Raw genomic sequence first — 20730 nt, forward strand, 5'->3', positions numbered from 1 at the left:
AAAAATTTTTCTGATTTGCAGTTATAAATTCTCCAGTTATCCTGGCTTTAAAGTTTATTATAAGGATAAAAATTAAAAATATAAAAATTATTATAATTTTTTCTAAAGGGATAAGTGTTTTTTGGGATGCTTCTGGATAGGGAGTGTACAGCTCCAAATATCTTGAACGGCACTCTTTTAGATGTCACACATTTGTCTTCCCTTATTATTTCTCCTGGGTAGACTTAGTTTTATTTTTCAATAAATAATGAATGATAACAGAAACATAAAAGTCCTTTACCAAGGATCAGAGTGAGGAGAAGGGAGGGATCAACAGACAAGGCAATTACAAGGAAGGAGACTTAAACCAAAGTTTTCTGGGTACTCACCTGTCATTTCTAGTGGTCTGACCAGGACCTGCCTTTGACTCTTGGCTTCAGTGGCCGTGTCATGACTCTTTCCACATGTTAAACCCATTATCTTGGTCCCTTTCACTTCCAGATAAATTCCCAGTCTTATTTCACAAACAAGGCTGGCACTGTCACAGGGTCCCTTGGTGACCAAACCTCACTTTCCAAAATGCTGCACTGGAGGACAAGAGGCATGAGGCTCCTGAGGGATGCTGGCGGGTTGTGAAATGTGGCCCGTCCACGTCCACGTCCGTAGCACTGTAGCTTTGTCCTGGACCAGCTCACAGGATGCATCTCTCTCTCCACCCCACTATCTCCACTTAGCAGCTCTTTTGTCTTCATCACGTCTTAGTGCTTCAGGCATCAAGTCACCTCCTCTGCCATTTCCGCTGCCTGTAACACCTTCATAAGAGTCTGATCAGGCCTGGTGAGCCGTGGCACTCTGCTTTAGGGCTGCTTCAGGTTTGCTGTAGAGTGCCATCATGAGCAGTGGCGGTACATATTTCCTCCTACTTTGTCCCTGCTGTGTGGGTTCCAAAACTGAAATGTGCACCCACAAAGATCTCTCTTAAGGGATGAGCAGCTTTTTGTTTTAAAACTGTATCCTGTGTCATACATTATATGTGAAAAGATAGACAGCAAACAGGATGACTGTGTCCAAAGTGCAAGTGTAGTTTGAGGCTATCTCCCTCTGGCTCAGGTGCCCTTTCTAGAATTCTCAGACTTGTAGAAGAGGGCATCACTCAATTTTGGCCTAAAAAATGAAATATGTTCTTTCCTGCTTATGGTATTTTTTAAAAAATTATTCTGAATCGGCTTTTGCACTGTTTACATCTGGCATCCAAATAATTTAACACTGTCTTTTGATGTGAGACTTTGAGTAATCAATGGGGATCTTGGCACTGGTGTGGAATTTGGCAGCTGCCTTCAAGAGCCACTGCAGACTCTGTTTACCTGCCCTGTGTTTTCCCTTTAAGGAGATGATACAGGGAATGAGCAGGTACTGAGTGAGGTGCATGAGAGAGTCTGGAAAATGGGAATGTCCTTCCACCCTTAGAAATTAAAATTATCTTTGTTTTTTTCAATTTTGAAATTAATTTTATCAATCTGTCAATGGACAAAATGCATAGCTGATTTAAGGTGAGTAGAAAACGTCAAATTTATACATCAAATAATGTAGGATGTGCTTTTCCAAACTATCCAAGTGAAGTTAAATGTGCATTTCCCATGGTTATGAATGGATTGGAGGTATTTAAATCCCTAGCTTTTGGAAATTGTGGTCTTTAATATCCTCATGTTACTAATGTGCTGTCAATTCCTGCTTGGAAATGAAAACTGGAAGTGGAGAATTAAGAAAGGAAGGAAGGGATTGTCCAATAGATTTTCAAAGGGCTTCAGTTCTATTTAAGAGGCAAACCTGGTGTTGCTCTGCACAGCATTCTGCTGCTTGTTTAAACTGAGTCTTGTGCTTCAGGAGGCAAAGCTGCTTTCAACCATACTGAAATCCTGTGGAGGGGCCCTGCATGTAGCAGCATGTCCCTTGATTTGGATGGTCTCGCTCTGAGCTGAGATTCATTTCTGAGGTGAGGCAGACAACAGTTGCAAGTGGGAAATGGTGTATGCCTCGTAAGCTTTGAAATCCCTTGTTTCAAGTGGAGCATACACATGCATGGAATGACAGCTGTGGCAACTGAACCCTCCAGGTGGTGAGGATATTTCAGTCTCTGGCAGAGAGGACCTGTCTCAACCCTCTAAACTTCTCTAAGTGGGATGCTGGGGGAAGGGTGAGATCCTGGCAGGGGAATAGAGGCTCTTGCCTGGCTCTGCAAGCCAGGCTTGCAGAGAGCGGTGGCTGTGCCAAGCCTCTCTGCTCTGGCATTTAGAAGTTGGCAGTGGGCAATGCCAGACTGACCTGCTGTCTCTCTTAATGGCTTTTGTGACGCTGAGTCCCGCAGCTCTGCACGTGTGTGCCAGTCTGGGTAAGCAGGTCAGACCTGCTCCTTTGCTCCCTCTCCCAGCCATTTACTTCATTCTCCCTCGCTCATCCTGATGAGGATCCAAGGGGACTCGAATTATGAGGAGCAATAAACACAGCTGAACTTTTGCTGCAGCAGAGACAAGTCTCAAGGGGTGATCAGATAACCACCTACAAGCACTTTCACGGTGGAAGTGGTGAGTTGAGAGGGAGAAATTGTTTAGGCTAAATGAAGGAGGTAATATTAAAGTTACAGGATAGCTGAGCAAAGGGAAAATTTAGGCTGAGTTTAGGGATAAGTTTCAAAATGTGAGCCATCTCCTAGTAGTGGTAATCTTGTTGTTTGCGTTGTTTCAGAACAGGTAGTGTGCTGTAGACAGTAATCCTAAAGTGACTGGGTGAAGGGCAAGACTATAAGGAGAGGATTTTAATTTTTGATTTCTATGAATCATTTGGTGTTGGTCTCAACAGAAGGTTGCAGACTGTGGCTGTATAAGCTATCACCCGTGATATGTAAAATATGTGGGTGGGAGGAAGTGGGAAGGACACTGGGAACTTACCCTTGGGCAAACTTAAAATAATGAGACATAGTTCTTCATCTATTGGGAATGATATGGGTCTAATTGATGATCAAAGCATTTTTTTGTACTGCCTTAAGTGCAGGGAGAGAATTTCTCTTTTTCTTTGCATGGGGTAGAGAAGGGGAAGCATTTTTTCACCTTATTCTTGCATACACCTGTTGGGTAGACAGAGGCAAACTACCCTCTGATGTATCTGACACTGACCAAGTCAGGGAGGAGTTTGTACCTGGCTTAATAAAGAAAAAACAGCTCTGAAGAAAATAAATAGAGAATAGAAGTAAACGTATGTGCTATTTTCCACACAGTGTCTATGGAAAGAGAGCTAACAGTGAGATAATGAGGGAACTCCAAGGGCTTTGAATGCTTTGGCTGGAGGTATGTGATACATTCCCCAAAAGAACAAGATAGACTTGGGAGAAATAAGGGAAAATTGGAAACATTTTGTAGATTAGATAGAAATAGATCTGTGGGATGTTACAGGCATGGACAAAGGCACATATTGGAGAGGGAGTGATTGTGAAGAATAGAAAGAGGACCTGTCCAAAAGACCTTGGAGGAATATTTCTACCACTGTTGTAGGAGCATTTATAGCTCAGAATCATAAGTGATGTCCAAAGCTAGTTAAAATAAACTAAACCATATCAGTTTTTATCTGAAATTACTGAAATGCTCTTGGAGGGCTGTTTACTCAGGGTCACCATAATAAACCCTTTTGGGCCGGGCACTGGATTGTTGCATTCACATTTTTCCATTCACTGTGTATGGCACTTTCAATTGTCTCTAGTCTCTTCCATCTTTCTTCTCTGAATATGGAGTTTTTCCTGCAGCATCATTCATTCTCTTTATCAGCACCTGAAGCATGCAGGTGCTTTCAAGATGCATCTATCGTGCCCTAGATCCATCCTCCTCTTCTTTGTGTCTGTTGACAAAATTCCTGGAACAACAGGGCTGTGAGCCAGAAGAAGATTTATGAGCACTTTTGTCACCTACGTGGTAAGCAGTAATACGGGAAACAGCAGCACAAGAGCTGTCAATGTACAAATAGCCTGGACTGAAGGTTATTAGCCTAGGCTAATAGTTACAGCAATGTTAGAAGAAGAGGAATGCCTCTTCAGTGGTATACAAGATGCAGCATGTCTACATTGCAGAGTAACCATGAGATTGGGAGGATGTCCTAAGCTGAAACTGTGTCTCCAAAAATCAGAGAGATGGAAAAACTTGTAGGTGTAAATTGTGGTGTAATTTATAGCTTTAAACCCCAACTCTTAGGAGTAACAGCTGATGAGGTTCCAGTCTGTCCTGCCTCCCATAAGGCAGGTAGTAGACAAAAAGATCAAAATGTCAGTCTCCTGTCATTGGTAAATACAGGAATAGTTTTATCCTTTGATCTGGACATACTTGTGTTTCAAGTGTGACAGCCCAGTAGCCATCAAGTGCAATGCTGACTTCCCTACAGCTTCTTCTACTGTACTTGTTCTCTGGTGGTGTGTTGAATATTAGGCCCAAAGCACCTTTGAGGTTTGTAAAGTATTTCACAGGTGGGATGGATTTCTTCCTACCTCCAACTAGGTCCTGAAATGTAAGGATTGCTTTTGGGTTCATTGTCTGGTACTGCTCAAACTGTCAGAGGAATGAAAGCAGTGTGAATTAAGATGCAGTCCAAGGTGAGCAAATGCCAAAGGATAATGCTGATGTCTCACACTGGGTCTGGCAGGACATCTGTGTTTAGGTAGTAATGGGACTGAGGGTGGTGATAGTGATGAGGCCTGGAACTGTGCTGGTGATGAGAGTAGGGTTGGGAATTAGCACTGCAGTTGGTACAGATAAAAAATTAGCTGTTGGATTCAGATTCTGTGCCTTGAAGTCTAGGCAGTGCTTAGAGCATCAGAGCTCTCAGTGTGCAGAGCCCAAAAACTACTGGGATAGGAACTTCCTTGTGGCCTTTCAGTGAAGCATAGGATGGGGAGGCTGGAGGTAGGCTTTTCATCCCTGTGAAGTTCCCTTTGATGGTGGCTAGGGGCATTGTTCAGCCTCCTGTCCCAAGCATTGTCTTCCTCTTAATTAGGAAATCTGCCTTCAAGACACCTTTTTGTCTGGAACTGCAGCATTACATGACTTCCTTTCCTCATGCAGTCTTGAGCTTACAGATTGGGTTTGGGGAGCCTGCAGACACCCTTCCTAGAAGGTATTTGCAAGGCTGCCTAGAAAGCACCTCCTCAGCAGGAGGAGGTGTGCAGCACACAACAGAATTACCCCTGAAAACCTGTGACCAGCCCTTGTTCTGCCTCAGTTTCTTTACCTGATCTGAAGATGGCCTGGCTTTGCTGTACACTGCTGGAGTAGTAGTCTGTTTACAGTTAGCCTGGTTGAATGCACAGTGACCTATTTGTGTACTTTCTGTATTTTGAAATATCATCCAGAAATATCTCTTAATGCTGAGCTGTATTTTGCCTGTGCAGCCTAATAATTTTCTATTAATACTTATTTTAGGTCTGATCCACGTAAAAGTGCAGTGTCAAGTAAGGTTCTCATGATATTTTTAAGCAATCTAACCTTTGGTCCTGGCTAAATTCCAATTGGAATAATTAGTGTCTGACTACCTACATTCCTCTTGCATTTTCAGTTGGAGAAGTTAGCTTTCACTTCCCATTTTGAAAGTGATTGTGTAACATTGCTCTGCAGTAAGTACACGCTGCATTCCTCTACAATGGTGGATATATTTTATTGGTAGGTAAAATAAGATTATAGAGGTATAATGATTTTACTGGCATGTTTATACCTAAATATAGATATGTCTATAAAACCACTGCATCTAGTGGCCCTACCATATATTATTTTCTAGGGAGTCAGAGACAATATAGTGTGCAGTAACGTGTAAAGGATTTTACGTACCAGTTTGGAGTTTGGGATTTACTAAATTGTTTTGGAGTGCCGTAATCACAGAAAATACTTCAAACACTGTGTTACCCCACACCAGCTCTAAAGGAAAATCCTTCTCATGTAAAATATTTGGTAATAAAATATACTTGCATTTTTTTTATAATCATTCTTGACTGGTAAAATTATACTGTAAAATTATTAAAATTCCTTAAATTTACAAAGGGTAAATGCCCTGTTTTACAGCTGTAGCCTTGTCAGGTGCTTATGAATTTCTTAGTGTGTGAATTTCTTCATCCCCCTTTTTCACTGGAAACAGGAACAAACTTAGAAGGAGGTCCGTGTGCTGCTTCCAGTGCTTTCTTGATTGAGTACCTTTAATATTTGCACTTGAGCACTGTAGAAATTATGGACAAAACTTGTTCTGTACGCAGAAGCACATTTTCACAGTAGTTCTGGGGTCCCCTTAATCTGATAGTAAGTCTGTGGTGGTTCACGCCTGTTTTGTCTCTATTAGCACACATTGAAAAGGGGCCTGCAGTGAGCCAGACCAGAGGAGGAACGTGAGGTGAGGTTGGTGTTGGGATGTCTGCCCCTTTCTCTAACAGCCAGCACACGCATGTGAGCCAATGTGTGAAGAGTGGCTACTGATGTGAGCACAAGTCAGCCCCAAGGAGGGAAGGGATTGTAACACCAGGAGCATCCCTGATGTAGTCTTTGAGCGGCTGACCCCTATGGTACCTTGTGGGAGCTGAATGGTGAGAACCACACTCAGCCCTGGGTTGGTTGTGATTTATTGACGTTCTCCTGCCTTATCACATGCCCAGCTCCCATCCTATGAGGGAGCCCAGCCTGGACCTGGTACCTGCTATTCCCTGCCTGGCACACAGACTGCCCATGGAGCACCTGGAAGACATTGTGAGCATGACAGATGTGTTACATGTGAGACAGAGATGTCTTGGCTGGTGCGACACAGGCTACCTAAGCATTGCTCTGCCTGATCGAGAGAGGGCTTATGGCTGAGGATCCAAACTGGAGATGGCAGGTTGGCTAGTGAGCCACAGACAACATCCTCTTTGAATTAACTTCTTCCTAGCCCTGGCTGCTCCCTGCATATCTGGCGAAAGCCTGAGGATCTGGCACTGTGCAGATAACTCCATCTTGTATTGAATGGAAAAATCTGCACAAGTGGGGCACAGACACCCAGCAGATTGGCACCTATGTGGTCTTCAGGATCTGGGCTCTCTTCTGCTTGGGAGTAGCTGCTAGAGATTTATTTGCTTTGATGCAGGTGAGGAGTAGAGAATGGGTTTCTTGGCTGCCATTTTTCCCACTGGGAGAAGCATGTGCTTGGGCGTGAAGGCTGACAGCTGCCATAATTGCCTGTATAGCTCCTGCTTGAATGCTATCTGAGCCCTGGGTTGGAAGGCCCTGTAAATTACTCCTGGTAGGAAAGGGGCTGGGAAAAACCTACACTCTCCTCCCTGGGCATCACAACTAGCCATTGCCTAACCAAGCGTAATATACTGTATGAGCCGATGCGGAGGGACCGCAGGAGACACATTTTAAGAGAACAAATATAGCATTTAAGTGAGTGAGCAAGAGAGTGAGAGACAGAGAGTGTATAGAGTGCATTAAAGTTAATAAAGCATTGCAGAAATGGGGACTACATTTCACTGTGAAGGAATCTAATTTAGTGACTCGTAATTGGAGGATAACAGTCATACTGGAATGAAGTTAACTGTTCATTTTGCCAAACTCTCAAAGTCTCTTGGTTCTCCTTGTGAGCATCTCTCAGAAAGTGAATCCTTCAGAGAGTTTAGAATCGATTGGTGCTTCACACCCGCAGTCCCTTTCAGCTTCTTAAGTGGATTTGGTATCTCCGGTGCATATTTATTATCTATTTTATTATCTGCTTATTTATCTAGTAATCTCAATGCAGGATACATCCTCTCTGCTTAGCATGGCAATGAGGGAGCAGGTATTGAGCCTGTGTGTTCTCCTGGGCAGGGCAAGATGGGGCCTCTTGAGCCTTTTCCCTGCGGGTGGCTGGTGTCAGCTAGGGTTGTTTTTGGATTTCCTGCTTCCACAGAGTTTTGCCAGCATTGTCCCTGCTGCTGTGGCTTTCTGATAATTTGATAGAGGCATGTGTAGCAATGAACAGTATGGAAGGGTTCCGTTCTTGGACACCCAAGACCAGAGGTGTAGCACGAAGAAGTGCAGGGCTGGTGTATTTATTTCAAGTGTGCCTGGTTGCTGAAGAACAGAATTATGGGTGTGAATAGCTGTGCAGGACCTCTTGTGTTCAGGGAAAGTCGTCTTTAGTTTGAAATGCCTGAAATCTCCTTGGGACATCAGTGTGGCCCTGGGTGGGCACTCCAAGCAGTGTGGTGGGCAGATGTGGGGGATGCTGCTCTGTTGTCTGATATTTACACTGCATGGGTACTGTAAGAATTAGTTCATTAGTGTTTGTAGAGTGCCTTGAGGACGAAAAGCGCTGTGGAAATGTGAACTATTATTAAAGCCCAACTGAAAAAAGAATGAGCGAGGAACAGTCCCGCAGGGAACTGTCCCACTCAGGCAGGGGCTAGAGAGATGACCTCATCAGGTTTTTTCATTTCTACTGTTGTGACTACAAAATAAAATGGACGTGCTCAGGGAGAAGATTGATGTAACATGCCTGACTGTAGTAGCTGAGAGTGGACCATTGTAAGAATAGTTGCCATTTCTACTTCTGTGCAAACACAGTTGTCATGTGGACTTGGGGGATCCTGATCCAGTTTTGGCCATGACCACTGGGAAATTTTGTATTCCTGGCTTTAAAAAAAAAAATTTTAAAAAAATAGAATTCTGTATTGGTGGGAAACATATGGCTGACTGTACTACAAACTGGAGCTGTGTATGTCCTGGTGGTATATGCAGTGGATACACAGATGTATACAACCAGTGACCTTGCTCATTTGTCCTCACTTTCTTCTGGAGGGACTACGCTGAGAAAGGAAAAGGGAGTCCTTATCTGCCTGGTCTCCTCAGTCTCCCTGCCTCTACCTCCAGCACAAGTCCAAACTGATCACAAGCACCAGTTATTCCTTTGTGTTGAGGGTGAACACTCAGACATGGGCTTGACATATGTGATTAATTTCACAAAGACGGCTGATCAGCTGTCAAAGGACAATTCTCTATCACTTTTGACTTGAGTTTCAGAGTGACACAGGACCTGAGAGATGACATGATCCAATCTTCTGCTGACAGCTGTTCTCATAAGTGATGCCAGACTCTGAAGTAGGGGCTGGACTGGTCTGACCCCCCAACTGTAACAGAGCCCTGAATGTAGCCAAAGAGTTAGGCATCAGACTAGAAGGATTGTTGGTAGGAGAGCTAGTGGCTGAGCAAGATCAATGGATCTACATTGAAGTCTGAGTGCATGACTGACTTGCCAATTAATCACTTTGTTTTACTTTCCCCTTTTTCTCTTCCTCTCTCAGGGAGTGTAAGAGCCGAAGATGAGGCCCAGGGTGGAGTGCTACTCTCCAAGGTTTTGGCTGGTGCTGGCAGTCCTCGCAACAACAGGGAGCGGGGCCCATGCCCAGAAAAGCCACCCGAGCATTGGCATTGCGGTCATCCTGGTGGGGACCTCAGACGAAGTGGCCATCAAAGATGCCCACGAGAAAGATGACTTCCACCACCTCTCAGTGGTGCCTCGGGTGGAGCTGGTGGCCATGAATGAGACAGATCCCAAGAGTATCATCACCCGCATCTGTGACCTCATGTCTGACCGGAAAATTCAGGGGGTGGTATTTGCTGATGACACAGACCAGGAAGCCATTGCCCAGATCCTGGACTTCATCTCTGCCCAGACCCTCACTCCCATCCTGGGCATCCATGGAGGCTCCTCTATGATCATGGCAGATAAGGTAAATTTAAATGAGCTTCCTTCTATTGCAGACCTGTGGATCGAAACTTAAAACAAAGAGACGTATCTTACTCTGTGATCCTCAGGTGGTGTCTCCTGGGCCCGAAGGCTTGGGGGATTAGACAGCTTCAGATTCAAAGACAGATTAAAAGAGCTAACTGTGTGTAGCACTACTGGCAAGAGCCTATTAATCATGTGGAATTACCTGCAACAGAGGAAAACTGAGGGAAAGAAGCAGGTAGAAGAGACCCACAAAAGAATCAGCCCTTTTCTTCTTCCTTAAGAAGGGTAAAGAGCCCCTGACAATTGTAGTTTTTTTTTTTAAGGTTTTGTTTTTGCCTGTGTTTTACCTTAGCAGAGCCAAGCTGGGATCATAGCCTGGGTTTTTTTCCTGCGTGTAGCTGGAGGACATTGTGGTATTTTCAGGGATGCTTAATACAGCTCTTACATCTTAATTGGAATATAATTGAATCTTTAATAAAGGCATCCTCTCTATAAAGTGTTCATTAGCTCCTGAAGTTAAATAGGTGTTAGCTAAAGTGACTAACCAGTCTGAACCAGTCCAGCTAAATCTTTCTTTTTTCCACTGCACTATTTTATTCCTTCATGTCACAGACATTTTGTTGTTTTCCTAGGCCCTAGCCAGTCTTTCAAAGAATTACTACACAAACAAGCCATCCTGCTACTGCTTTTGAACAGTGCAAGATGCAGGGAGGGAGTAGCATCTTTGGCCAGCTAATAACTCTTAGTAGAGCCTCCATGGGGTACAGGTGGACCTGATACAAGTCTTCCACCTTTCAGGAGCAGGACATGCAGCAATTCACAGCTGAATGATAGTGTGGCTAACAGTGGCCTCTGTAGATGGGCTACTCTTGGCCGGTGGGAACATGTGAGAGAAGCTGGCTGTCCCTTTCCCTGCAGGCTTGAAGCCAGACAGTCAAAGCCAAGGCTTTTATTGAGAAGACCCTCTTGACTATTCTTTGTGCATCCTAAAGAAGTAAATGAGGACACAAGCTGACAGCCTTTTTCTTTTACAGATGGCTTTTAAGTGAGTCTGAGATATTTAACTAGGCAGAATCAGGCCTAACTGAATGAAGGGTGAGAATTGACCTGGCCACTATGGCAGCTTTTCCTCAGGAAGAGATCTAGTGAGATGAGAAATCCAGACACATTCTGTTTTATTTACCTTGCAAGTAAATAATCCAGTGCAGGCTATTGAAGGTGCTAACAAATTATTTTCTCACTCTTTGACCAACTGTTCAGTTGCCAAATAACACACAGTTAGTATGCGGTGTTATTTTCTTGTATTGGCCTTTGAACTGAAATTGTCACTGAATAATCACTGGCTTTTTTTCTCTCACTCCTTGAATGGTTGCACATGTGCTGAAGTTGCACTGCCCCTTCCACCCACGGTGAAGCTTCTCTGTCTTGGAGGCCAGGCAGGCAGCAGTGCTGCATCCTGATGCTCTCCTGCCTGCTGTGTTGCATGGTTATCTATGTCTGGCCATAAAAAGGTTGGAAGCAATGCTCAAGTGCTGCATTTCACACTTGGGGCAACATCTTACATCTTTGAACAAGTGTAAGAGTTACTGAGAGAAGACCTCCTAAGCACTGGGAAAAGGTCCTTGTGACTTTGAACATGGCAGGCCAAATTCTGATTTCAGATTCCCACAGTGTAAATCCAGCACAACCCCATTGACTTTGGCAGGATTAGATCAGATTTACGCTGCTGTAATTCAAAGAGAAATTTGGCCTATTGAACTTTGAAAAGGTTTTTCTTTCTACATGTCCCTAGTCTCTCCTTGGGAAGGCAGCATCTCCTGCCACTGCCCTGTGTACCCCACTGGCTTGCTTCTAAAGAGTGTTCTGCCAGGCAGGCAGCCCACAGGGAGCTCAAAGGTGGAAGCTTTATGAATGGAGACTTCTTTCTCCATTTTTTTTTTTTTTCTAGTAGTTTTGCAGACAGGAGGTTTGCAGGTTATGCACAAAGATCTGCAGTTTTAAGAAAGGCCTAGGTTTCTTTGACAAGTAATTTGAAAAAGCTGACCTTTACAACTTCTGATCCACGGGTGTGTAATCTTTAATGGATAATATTTATCTGATGAATTGAATTAAAATATGGTAATGCGCTGAAATTCTACTAAAATTACTGAAGTTAGCCTGGTAAATCCTTAAGAAATGTATTTTCCATAGAGGGCCTTGACAGAGGTTTTGCTTTCAGTGACTCTTAGTCATATTCTTTGCAGATGAGTTGTGTGGCTGAGGTTTGATCCTGCAAGCATGGATTGCTTCTTTCAGCATCCCCTCAACGCCCACAGCAGTCAGCTGTGATTGAACTTGCTCAGAATTTCACAGGTTCAGATATGCACTTACAGCTTCATTATGCTGCCCATGTATTTGTGATCAGTAGTGCCAATGAAAACCTAAGGAATGCTAGAAACCACTAATGCCTTGGTGTGACAGATAAGCCCCTCTTCACTGCAGTTTAATGTAAAAAACTCCTGTCAAACCACCTTTTCTGGAGTAGCATGCGAAATTCTGTTTCACCTTCAGTGAGGGTTTAGTAAGTGTTCTGTTAGGAAATGTGGGTCATGTGTAAAAAGGGCTTTCTAATGTACCATGCAACTGGTAAATTGAGACACAAAAGGGCAGGCAAAAAGAAAAAAAAAATTAGATTTCAAGCCCTATTTTTTTTTTCCTGTGTATAAAGACAGAAATATTGTATAATGTGCACTATAAGCTGGCTTTATCTCAGTTAATATTCATCTAGAAGTTTGCTACCCACCAGCTGGAGGTCTAGGCATAAGTGGTAATGGAGGCACCACCTGAGGACAATTCACCCCACCCAATTCAGGGTACTCATGGGACAGTCCTGTGTCTCCCCACTGTTTACTGAAGAAGGCTGTACCTCAATGTGTTCATGATGCCTCAAGTTAAATGCCATGAATCCTGCCCTAGGTGTGACATAGCAGGTGGAGGTATGTTGCTGAAAGTAATAACATCTGTTTTTCCTGATTTTGTTCAAATTCATAGTTTTTAATATTGTATTTGATTAGATTTTGTAAATAATGTTTATATAGTTTGTTTTCCATGTGTTTTGCCTTTTTCCTCTGAAAAATAAGTATACAGGAATTTGTACATTTTTGCTGGTTTTACTCCTTGGCGATCGTGTCTCTAATTCCACCTGTTTACCTGTTACAGAGTGTTACATTTAATTTCTGACTAATCTGGCATAAGAAGAATGTGACCAGATGATCTGTGTGCACACTGTGATCTGGGTTTAGTTCCAGGAAAACGGTGAAGCGGAGACACGTGATGTGCCTCACTCGAGCTCTGGAGAGGCCACTTTGCCAAGTGAGAGTTCTGTCACAGCCAGTTCAGTCCCTTGAGTTTGATAAGCATGCCAGTCCTTTTGTGCAGCAGTCCTTTTGTTGGGGCTGGGTGGCCTGGGAGTGATGGCTAAGGGGGTCCAACAGAGCCCATATTAGTTCCTCCCAGAGGAGCAAGGCCGTAGCTCTGGGACAGGGTAGAACAGTGCTCACACTGTTTCAGCCCTCTAACAAAGCACCTTATTTTGGTGCTGATTCCTTGAAAAGGACTGGGGCAATAGCATCATCTCACCACGACCTGTGGTTAGAAAGGAAATAGCATTGAACACTGGTGATCTGTGTTTAACCCAAAATAGATGAAATGTAGAGAAGAGGAATGTGCACCACCACCAGTGTTAGGTTCCTGTGGTCCAAAACCTTTGCTTGTGGAAGCTTGCTGGTCCCTTTGGTTTGCCTGATGTTGCTGCAATGACCTGACTTTGAACAGCTTTGTGTTTCCTGATTTTAAGCATTAGTTTGTATTGTCTAGAGGAGTGCAATGCACTTTTGACCAGAGAGCATATCTGCTGGATTTCCAGCATTTAAAATAACTTCTTGTTTCTCCCCAGTTGTTTTGAAAGCAGAAATTAAATTGTATGAGGATGCCCTGTGTTAGGAGACTGATGGTGAAAGTAAAGACTTGTCAGGACTTTGTCAAGACTTCAAACCAAGCTTCAGTTCAGATAACCACACCAGACAATATCTAGGGTTGCAGACCTGAAAATGGAAATCTGGGCTAGGCTTTTATTTGTTAGTTTCCTGTATTACCTAAAATCAGTTCTGCCCAGAGCTAGGAGGTAAAGGAGCAGCCACAAAAAAAACCAAAAACATTTACGAATGCATAGATGTATAGGTATCTCAATGAAAGGGTGAATTGTTATTCTTTTTTACAAAACTTATTGTGTTGGAAAAGATTTAGCTTCTTGCCTAAAAAACAACCACACTATTTGGCTGATTGATCCATTTTGTAATGATAGACTATTTATTTGTTTTAACAAAACAGAAAAAGACAACTTGGTGATAATGAATGCAGAAAAGGTAAGAACACGTTATTTTGCCAGAGCTTCTTGTCCTGAGCAGCTTTATAGTAACACAATGGTGCACAGGCAGAAGAGGAAAAAAGTAGTGGAAGAAGAGGATGGTTATGTTTTCCCAGGTGAAAATCAGTCTTCTGTCTCTGCATCCCTTGCTGTTTTCTCCAGGGCTTGCCCACAAAGGGATACACGCAGTATGTATCAGCATGCTGATGGAAATAAAACGGTAGGAAAGAGCGATCTATTACTTGGCTGTGCCTGTAATACAATTTGTATAAAAGCTGCATAAAACTAACCTGAAATTTAAAATTTGTTCTAGTCCAGATTCTCCTTCCTTTTTTCCACACAGCGTGGAGCTGGCTTTTCTCTTACTCCCTCCACTACCTTGTTCTTTTTTTCCATTTATATCAAAGCCACAATGTTTTCTCTGCCTTTTTATCCCCACTTCATAAATCTATTTCCCCTTTATTTTTATTTTCTGTAAAATTTCCAAGATACGTTGTCTCTCTCCTTCAATGCCAAAGGTTGCTGTGGTCACTCTGTGTTTGGGCCATGCTGCTGCAGCAGTAATTTCTTTGGTATTTTGGTGGAAAGCAAGTCTGAAGTTGGACAGTGGGGGGGTAAACACCAGGGAAGGAGAGTAGGTGTTGGCCAGAGTGCAGCAAAGTGATGCTGCAGGTACAGGGAAGCCAAAACTAGTTGGATAAGCTGAGCACCTAGATACACACTGAAACCAGGACAAAGTCAAAGACACTGGGACAGTGCTGCTAAAAGCAGAACATCTGTAATTAAAAGGAAAGCACTTTCACTCTCAGGTTTTCAAAGGTTAAGTAATAGGGATGCACGGGGAATGAAAACCTCATTTTTTGGGTGTAAATCTGTTTCATTTCCATGAGGGATGGCATCTGAAATTTTTCAAGCCCTTGTGTGAAGGAAATTCAGTTAAAAAAAAATTTAAAAAGAGTTAAAGTTCCTTTTGAATGGATTATATGAATTGAAGTAAAATAAATTCCAAACAAAATGCTGGTTAGAAGGGGGGAAAGGGGCACATTTTGATCTGCACACATTGAAAGATTTCTATCCCTTTTTTCCTCCAAAACAAATTTACATGCAGTTCATGTAATTTCACAAAGTGCTTTCATTTCCCTAAAACTGCATTTGATGATATTAATAGTTTAAATGTTTCTTAAACTAATCTAGTGATTAGCAAAGATGAGTTTGGTTTTAAAAAATAAAAAGAAATCAACAGTTTTCCTCCAAGCTCTTAATAATTTTATTAAGGACATGATTAATACACTTCTTTTGCTTTTGGTACTCTGTTTCCTTTCACTATCAAAATAAAGCTCTCTGTAGCTTACAAATAACAAACTGAATATCATGTGTCCTCAAATTACAAGTCTGCTGCAAATGTTGGGGAACGAGAATAAAAGGTAAGTCACAGAGACATAAACAATAAAAGCCAGTATTGTATGCCAGTGTTGTTTTTCCCTTGTATACACACATAATAAAAAGCCAGGTGGGTCTGTAATTTATGTTTACATCTGTGTCTAATCAACCCATACAAAATAACATTTTCTTTTATTCATGTAAAGAAAATGAATATGGGCAGCATATTTTTGGTAGTTTAACACCTGAGAATTTCCCTAGAACTATTTTTATTCCTTTATAAATAAATTACAGCACTTAAAAACCCTCAGATATTAGGAGACCTGGAAATGAACTTTTAAGAGGTTTAAACTCTCCCCAGGGCCATTAAATTCTTAGATGTGAACTCTGATTTTGTAAACAAGAGCTCAAGTACTCTCATTAGTATTATTCCAATGAAAATATGACTTTTCAAAGAAATGTATACTTTCTTTTATTAATTATCCTATTGAAATAGTACTTTTTGTGGTTTTTTATTGTTGGGTTTTAAATTTTTATTTTTGTTTATTTATTTTTATAATATTTTTTCTTTTTATGTCTTTCCTCTAATTCATCTCCAAATTTCTTGGGAGGAACTTCATTTCAAGGCCTTCACTTTTTCTGGGGTATTGTTTTCAAGAATCACAGGAAAAAAATGTGGAGTTGATTCCTTTCTTTTTGGTTTATCACTTAAAAGCAACAAGAAAGCCTCTTTAAAAAAAACAAGGAAAACAAAATTGTTACAGAAGTGTAACTTTCCATGAAATATCCCTATCGCTTTTTCCCTCCTAATAATTTATACTGGATGCACTTTATATTATACTCCCTGAGCCTTGGACACCTGATGCTTGAAGGTGTTACCTGAGTTTGGGTATCACAGAATTGGGAAGGAGAAAACCTGGTACCCTGGTGAGACTTATACCCTGCTAAGGTGCCCTGGGATGCTTTTCTGGGCAGGGGCAGTGCTGAGGGAGAGGATGGTCACACAGAGGTGTGGGTGCCTTCCTTTAGCACAGGTTGTCTCAGGCAACAAATGTCAAGCAAAAGTGAAGCTGATTCCTTTACATCAGCCTTCTGCAGCTATTTATAAACTGTTTTGTTTTGGGTCATAGGATTTTTCCTCCAGGAGTACAGAGTGTTAGTTTTCTTCTGTTGTTATAGTGATGTTTTCTTTTGAGGGACAGAAGACCTTTCCTTCCCTAGCTCTGCACGCAACTTCTGCAACCCACCTGAGGTAAAGAAAAGGTGAATTAACCTTGTCACTACTGTTGCTTAAATGTGATGTTGCCACTGTCTACCTGGAAATAGAACTGTTGAAGTCTCTGTGAGGAAAATGTTGATTTCCACCCAGCTGAGACCTGGGCGTCTGTGAAAAATTCTCTCTTGATTGATTTCTAACTTTGATTTTCACACTATCCATCTCCAAATCTCTACACACTTACCTAAAGAAAATCTGGAAGCTTGATGAGCTCTGACCAATAGTTATGTATAATCTTTATCACAACCCCCTTCTTCAAAACAAAAAACCCAACAAAAAGGTCTTAAATCAATTTGTGCCATCCTCAGCCGGACAAGGAGATTAGTTTCTTCAATCTGGACAGGCAGTCCTTTATTACAACCCCAAGCAGTAACTTGTCTCACAAAATCTAAATTAATTACACTCAAATTTGTCCCTACCCTAAACTGGCCTCAAAATGAAATTGGAAACACAGAGTGTGAAATTGCCCGATGCCGCTGCTTTAGATCCGCATGTCATTCCCCAGTAACCGCAGGACAGAGAGAAACAATTCTTTCCAGGGAATCTCTTAGTCTCTTTGCCTTTTATTTGCCTCATTAGCCAAGTTTGGAGGGGATGGATTATGAAGGAAGCTAAGAGAATTACATCTACAGAGGCTGGAAAAAGCAGGGTAAAGAAGAAGACATAATTGTAGTCTGTGACTTTGTTAATGGTCTGGAAGAGCTGATATACGAAGAAAGAATGAAACTGCTGTATGTGTGTACTGTAGATTGGTTGAACAATGAGTCAGGGTGTGATTTATATACTCAATGAATAGAGGTAGACTAAGATTAGAGAAAAGGAATGCTTAGTGTAGCCAGCAGAAGCAGAAGTAGGAATGACAGGATAAAGTTAGGGAAATATATTAAATGATGTGTTATAACACATTAAATTATAATTTTAATTGATGTGTGCATGTATCAAGAAAAATATTCAGACACTGACTTTTCTTAGGAAGTACTCCAGACTTCTTAGGGAAGAATATGGAAACCATGTTTCTTCTAAGCTGTTTTCAAGCAGGGCTGAACTAAGTTGCTGGAGAGTATATTGTACAGATGAGGCAGAGGAGAAAGAGGATAAAGAAGATGAAAGACAGATAGAAAAACTTCTCCTGAGCCTAGGATCATGGGGAGAAAATTAAGGGAAAAAAGAAGTAAGTTATGAGAGTGAGAAAAAAATACCTTAAAGGCTCTGCTGAAGCAATTTTTCTCTGTGCTCGGCAATAGCTTTTAGTTGTGTATCTGTGAGGTTCCTGATAATAACAATAAATGTAGGTTTCAGAGGAAGGGCTAAGACAGGAATGAAGGATGTGGAGAGTTTAAGGGTGAGCAGGCAAAAAAGTAAAGGAAGCAGGTACATGCAGTGAGGAGAGTTGATCTAAAAGGTGCCAACAGAATCCAGCAGTTCTAATAGACCCGAGTTCTCACTGCAGCTCTGCTATAAAACATGACTTTAAAACACTTGCTTGACTGCTGTCTACAGCAATTTGCCCTTTACAAGAAGACCGTAACAATGTTTTTGTAAAGTTTGAGCTCTACAAAAGGCAAAGGTGACCTAATTACTAGGAAACAATTACTGGATTTTTCTAACTGAAGTAAATACAATGCTTGAGATGAAAATCTGGACTCCAGGAGGAGAAGCTTTAACACCCATTAGAGGTGGTGGCTGAATAGCTGCATCATGCTGGAGAACTCATTTTATGCAGGGCTGATAGTACCATCTCTTGTAAGCTTGGTCAGCATTCCCCATTAAAAAATCGTCTTGGGGGTTTCCTGTAATTTTGCCAGACTATGACTATTTGAACAAAGTTCCCTATGCCAGGTGTATGCCTCAAGCTCGTTGATTTATTTTGCTGTCTGTTTGGAAAGTAAAACATTTCTCTGTGAAAATGTGGCACAGAATGGTTTGTGAATTATCCGTATTGCAAGTGCTGACACGTTTTCCTCCAAGGGTTCTGCCTGACCACCACATGTTCTCAGAGCAAGGACACAGGTCTGAGGCCAGGGGTGTCTTGCAGGGAAGGACTTGTAACCAGAGATGTGCTTTTGCTACCACTTCATAGGATGCTCAAAGTTTGGCCTTGTTACATGTGTAAGAAACTGCAGATGTGCCTGGAGTCTTTTTAGATGTTTGTCACATCTCTTGGAGTGAATTTGTCCTTGCAGACTGTGCTTCAAATCTGCACCTGGCCCTGGGGGCTGCACAGGCTGTGCTGGAGCTGGAGGTCTCCTGTGGGATGCTGGTGGGATCCAGCCAGCAGGAATGAGCTGTGCAGAAGGGAATCTGGGCAGAAATGTGGGTGGGGTGGGGGGCATTCAGGCTATTCTGAGGAGCCAGTACAGAGGGTGAGTATAGGGAAGGCATCCTGATACAAGGAGATGTGCAGGAGGACTGGAGAAAGGTAGGAAGCAGGAGACGGTGGATAGGAAAATGCAGATAGGGAAAGAGAAACCTGCCCAGGTTATGCTTCCTTGCTGGTGGCCGGAGCAAGAGCCAGGGAGCACAGCAGGACTGCTGAGCAAATGGGATGAGGAATGTGAAATGGGAGTGGAAAACCTGTCAGGTGGAAACTGTGTAGTTTAGAAGACCAGACTGGGGCCAGGGCAGGGCACAGGACAGTGGGATTGGGCAGCAATGTTTTCCTAGAGTGCTGCTTCCCTGCAATTTGGCACAAATATTCCCTTCCCATTCTGCCCCGAGCCACAAAGGAAGTCAGAAATGACTGGGTGACTGGGATGCTGGCATTGGGGTTCCCTCCTGGGGCAAGGCCATTGGGTCTTCCAAGGTGTGCCTGGGGCTGGCTCGGCTGTGCACTCCTTGAGCCAGCACGCCCTGTTCCAGGGCCCCAGGCCCCATGAGCAGGGGAAAAAGCTCCTGTGAGGAGGGGGCAAGGCTGTCACAGCCTCCACCAGCTGCCTGGCTTGGGGCCAGCACAATCACCGTCAGGCCTCTGTGCTGGAGGGGATCAGCTCCATGATGGAGCTGCCAGCTCCTCCATGTGTGAGCTCCTGCAGCGCAGCGCTTTGTCCTCGCTCCCGCTTCGGCTCACTGGCTTTCTGCAGAGGCAGAGCTGTGTCCTTGCCCCCCCGGCTTCTGCAGCAGTACCGAGGTGTGCAGTGAAGAGCCAATGGCCCTGCCACGGGACTGGGCTGAGCATACACCAAATCACCAGCCCTGCTGAGTCCCAAATCCTGCTCCATACCTATCCCCATTCCTATCTTCTCGCTTCTGCTTCCCTTCCTTCATGCTCTCCTGTCTGTCACTCTAACCATTTCTTAATTCTTGTTTGCACTGCGCTTTGAAAATGCAGTGTGCTGTATAAATTATTATTATTGTTATTGTTATTATTTCTTCTTTTTAACTTACTTCCCTCACTGTCTCTTCTCTTGCTATTGTGGCTTCCAGAGAGAACGTGTGGGCTTACATTATTTATAGCTGTGTGAGAGTAATTACAGAAATGATTTAATTACTCAGTTAATACCGTTTTCCACATCACCAGCTTGACAAGCTGCTGATCCTCTCACCACAGCCGAACATGCAGACTAGCGTCCATGTCATGGATGAGCGGGTAAGGGGAGGCAATGGGGAATGATTTGTTACAGCCCTGCATGTTGCTGGTTACTCCCCCTGGGCTAAGGGATGAGGCTGCTGATCTCTAAGGGGCTTGGCCAGGGGCAGTGTGTGGTGTCACCTCAGCTGGGACGTAGCTGCCCCCAAGGAAGTGACATGCAGTGATGGTTCATGGCTCCCAGCTGACAGAGGCTACCTCCAACACAAACCTACTCAAGCTGAAGATTCAATATTTGGTGTGCTGCATTAACCAGCTCTTCACATTTATCAAAGGTCAGAGATCTGGCATGGTTTTGTTTTCTTAACTTCTATTTAAGCCTGCCAGATCAGAAGGTAGGGTTCA

At 43.0% G+C, this 20730-nt stretch overlaps 1 protein-coding gene across 1 annotated transcript in view; it reads left to right on the top strand.

Moving 5' to 3' along the window:
- The first annotated feature begins 2524 nt into the window (after window positions 1-2524).
- Window positions 2525-20730, top strand: part of LOC131572866 (glutamate receptor ionotropic, NMDA 2B) — a 176420-nt gene continuing 158214 nt past the window's right edge. The window contains exons 1-2 of the mRNA XM_058826274.1: window positions 2525-2561; window positions 9308-9736. Coding sequence (XP_058682257.1) covers window positions 9326-9736 — 411 coding nt within the window. The 5' untranslated portion in view covers window positions 2525-2561; window positions 9308-9325. The remainder of the gene's footprint in view (window positions 2562-9307; window positions 9737-20730) is intronic.

This window comes from Poecile atricapillus, chromosome Z (assembly GCF_030490865.1).
Source record: "Poecile atricapillus isolate bPoeAtr1 chromosome Z, bPoeAtr1.hap1, whole genome shotgun sequence".
In the NCBI taxonomy this organism is placed as follows: Eukaryota; Metazoa; Chordata; class Aves; order Passeriformes; family Paridae; genus Poecile; species Poecile atricapillus.